Genomic DNA, 1,097 nt, shown 5'->3' with positions numbered 1-1,097 from the left:
TCACTCTACTCTGTAGCTGTATTCCTGCATGCAGTCTCCATCCATCCCATCGCGCTGTACTTCTCGATTCCATCAAGCGCAAATCGATGGCCGAAGCAAGTTGCTAGACTGCTACTGCCACTGCTACATGCACTCACAACTGCAGCAGCAACACCAACACCACTTGGGTAGTAAGGGAAGCTTGCAGTGCCCTGCCTGCGCAACCTGCACAATCATTTCTACGGCCCACTCTGTTCAAATCTCTTTGTATGTCTATATGCATGCATGCATGTGTGTATGTCTGTGCATGTGTGTGTGCCTGCCCGTACTATTGTCGATTACAGCCCGCATCGTTGTTTTGCTCAGTATAACTACTCACAATCCTAAAGTGGCCATACACTAAGATTAGACGTATACCTACTTACACACGCACATGCACCTATTCACTGACATGCATACACACATAAACACGCACACATACGTCCACATGCATACTCGCAAACCCATGTACATTAGCCGCTTGATCACTGAACGCGCATATACACCAATACATGCATATAAACATATACATATTGCGGACGCGCATCCAAAATGCACATACATTTTGTGTGCATGCAAACATACACATAACCGGTGCACGTCGACATACATTTATATTTACACACACACACGCACACGCACACACACACACACACACATACACACACACACATATGCATGCGCGTATGAAGACCCAAACACAGGAATATATGCGAAAAGTAGACGTGACCACGATATCGCAGTACGTTTCGGAAATCTGGGTAAGTCAGTGGGTGGATTATCGTTGGCATATCCTTGTAAAGTCAAGAAAGCAGTAAGATGCGATCAGCTATGTGATTGGAAGCATCAATGACCTATGAACGAACAGAATGAGCCGAGAAAACGCTCAGACAGTTCCCAGACATGAAAACACGACTGCACATGATGCAATAGTCATGGAATAGGTAACATTCGGATGGATACCGTCTGTCCATTCTGGGATATGCATATATTTCCACCTTTGTTTAATCCATCTTACACCTTGCAGAATGACTTGAATAACTTATTAGCTTAAGAATACAAAAGCATATATATATATA

The 1,097-nt window shown here is 43.9% G+C and overlaps 1 protein-coding gene across 1 annotated transcript; it reads right to left on the bottom strand.

Moving 5' to 3' along the window:
- Positions 1-5: 5 nt before the first annotated feature.
- Positions 6-204, bottom strand: LOAG_15905 (hypothetical protein; the record flags this gene model as incomplete). The annotated part of the gene is made up of 1 exon (XM_003151393.2): positions 6-204. A coding segment is annotated over one exon (199 nt), but the record flags the coding sequence as incomplete, so codon positions are not given.
- Positions 205-1,097: the final 893 nt, after the last annotated feature.

The sequence above is a fragment of the Loa loa genome (assembly GCF_000183805.2).
Source record: "Loa loa unplaced genomic scaffold supercont3.3145, whole genome shotgun sequence".
NCBI classification, from domain to species: Eukaryota; Metazoa; Nematoda; class Chromadorea; order Rhabditida; family Onchocercidae; genus Loa; species Loa loa.
The sequence above is the reverse complement of the archived record's forward strand: the minus strand, read 5'-3'. Positions and strand labels throughout refer to the sequence as shown.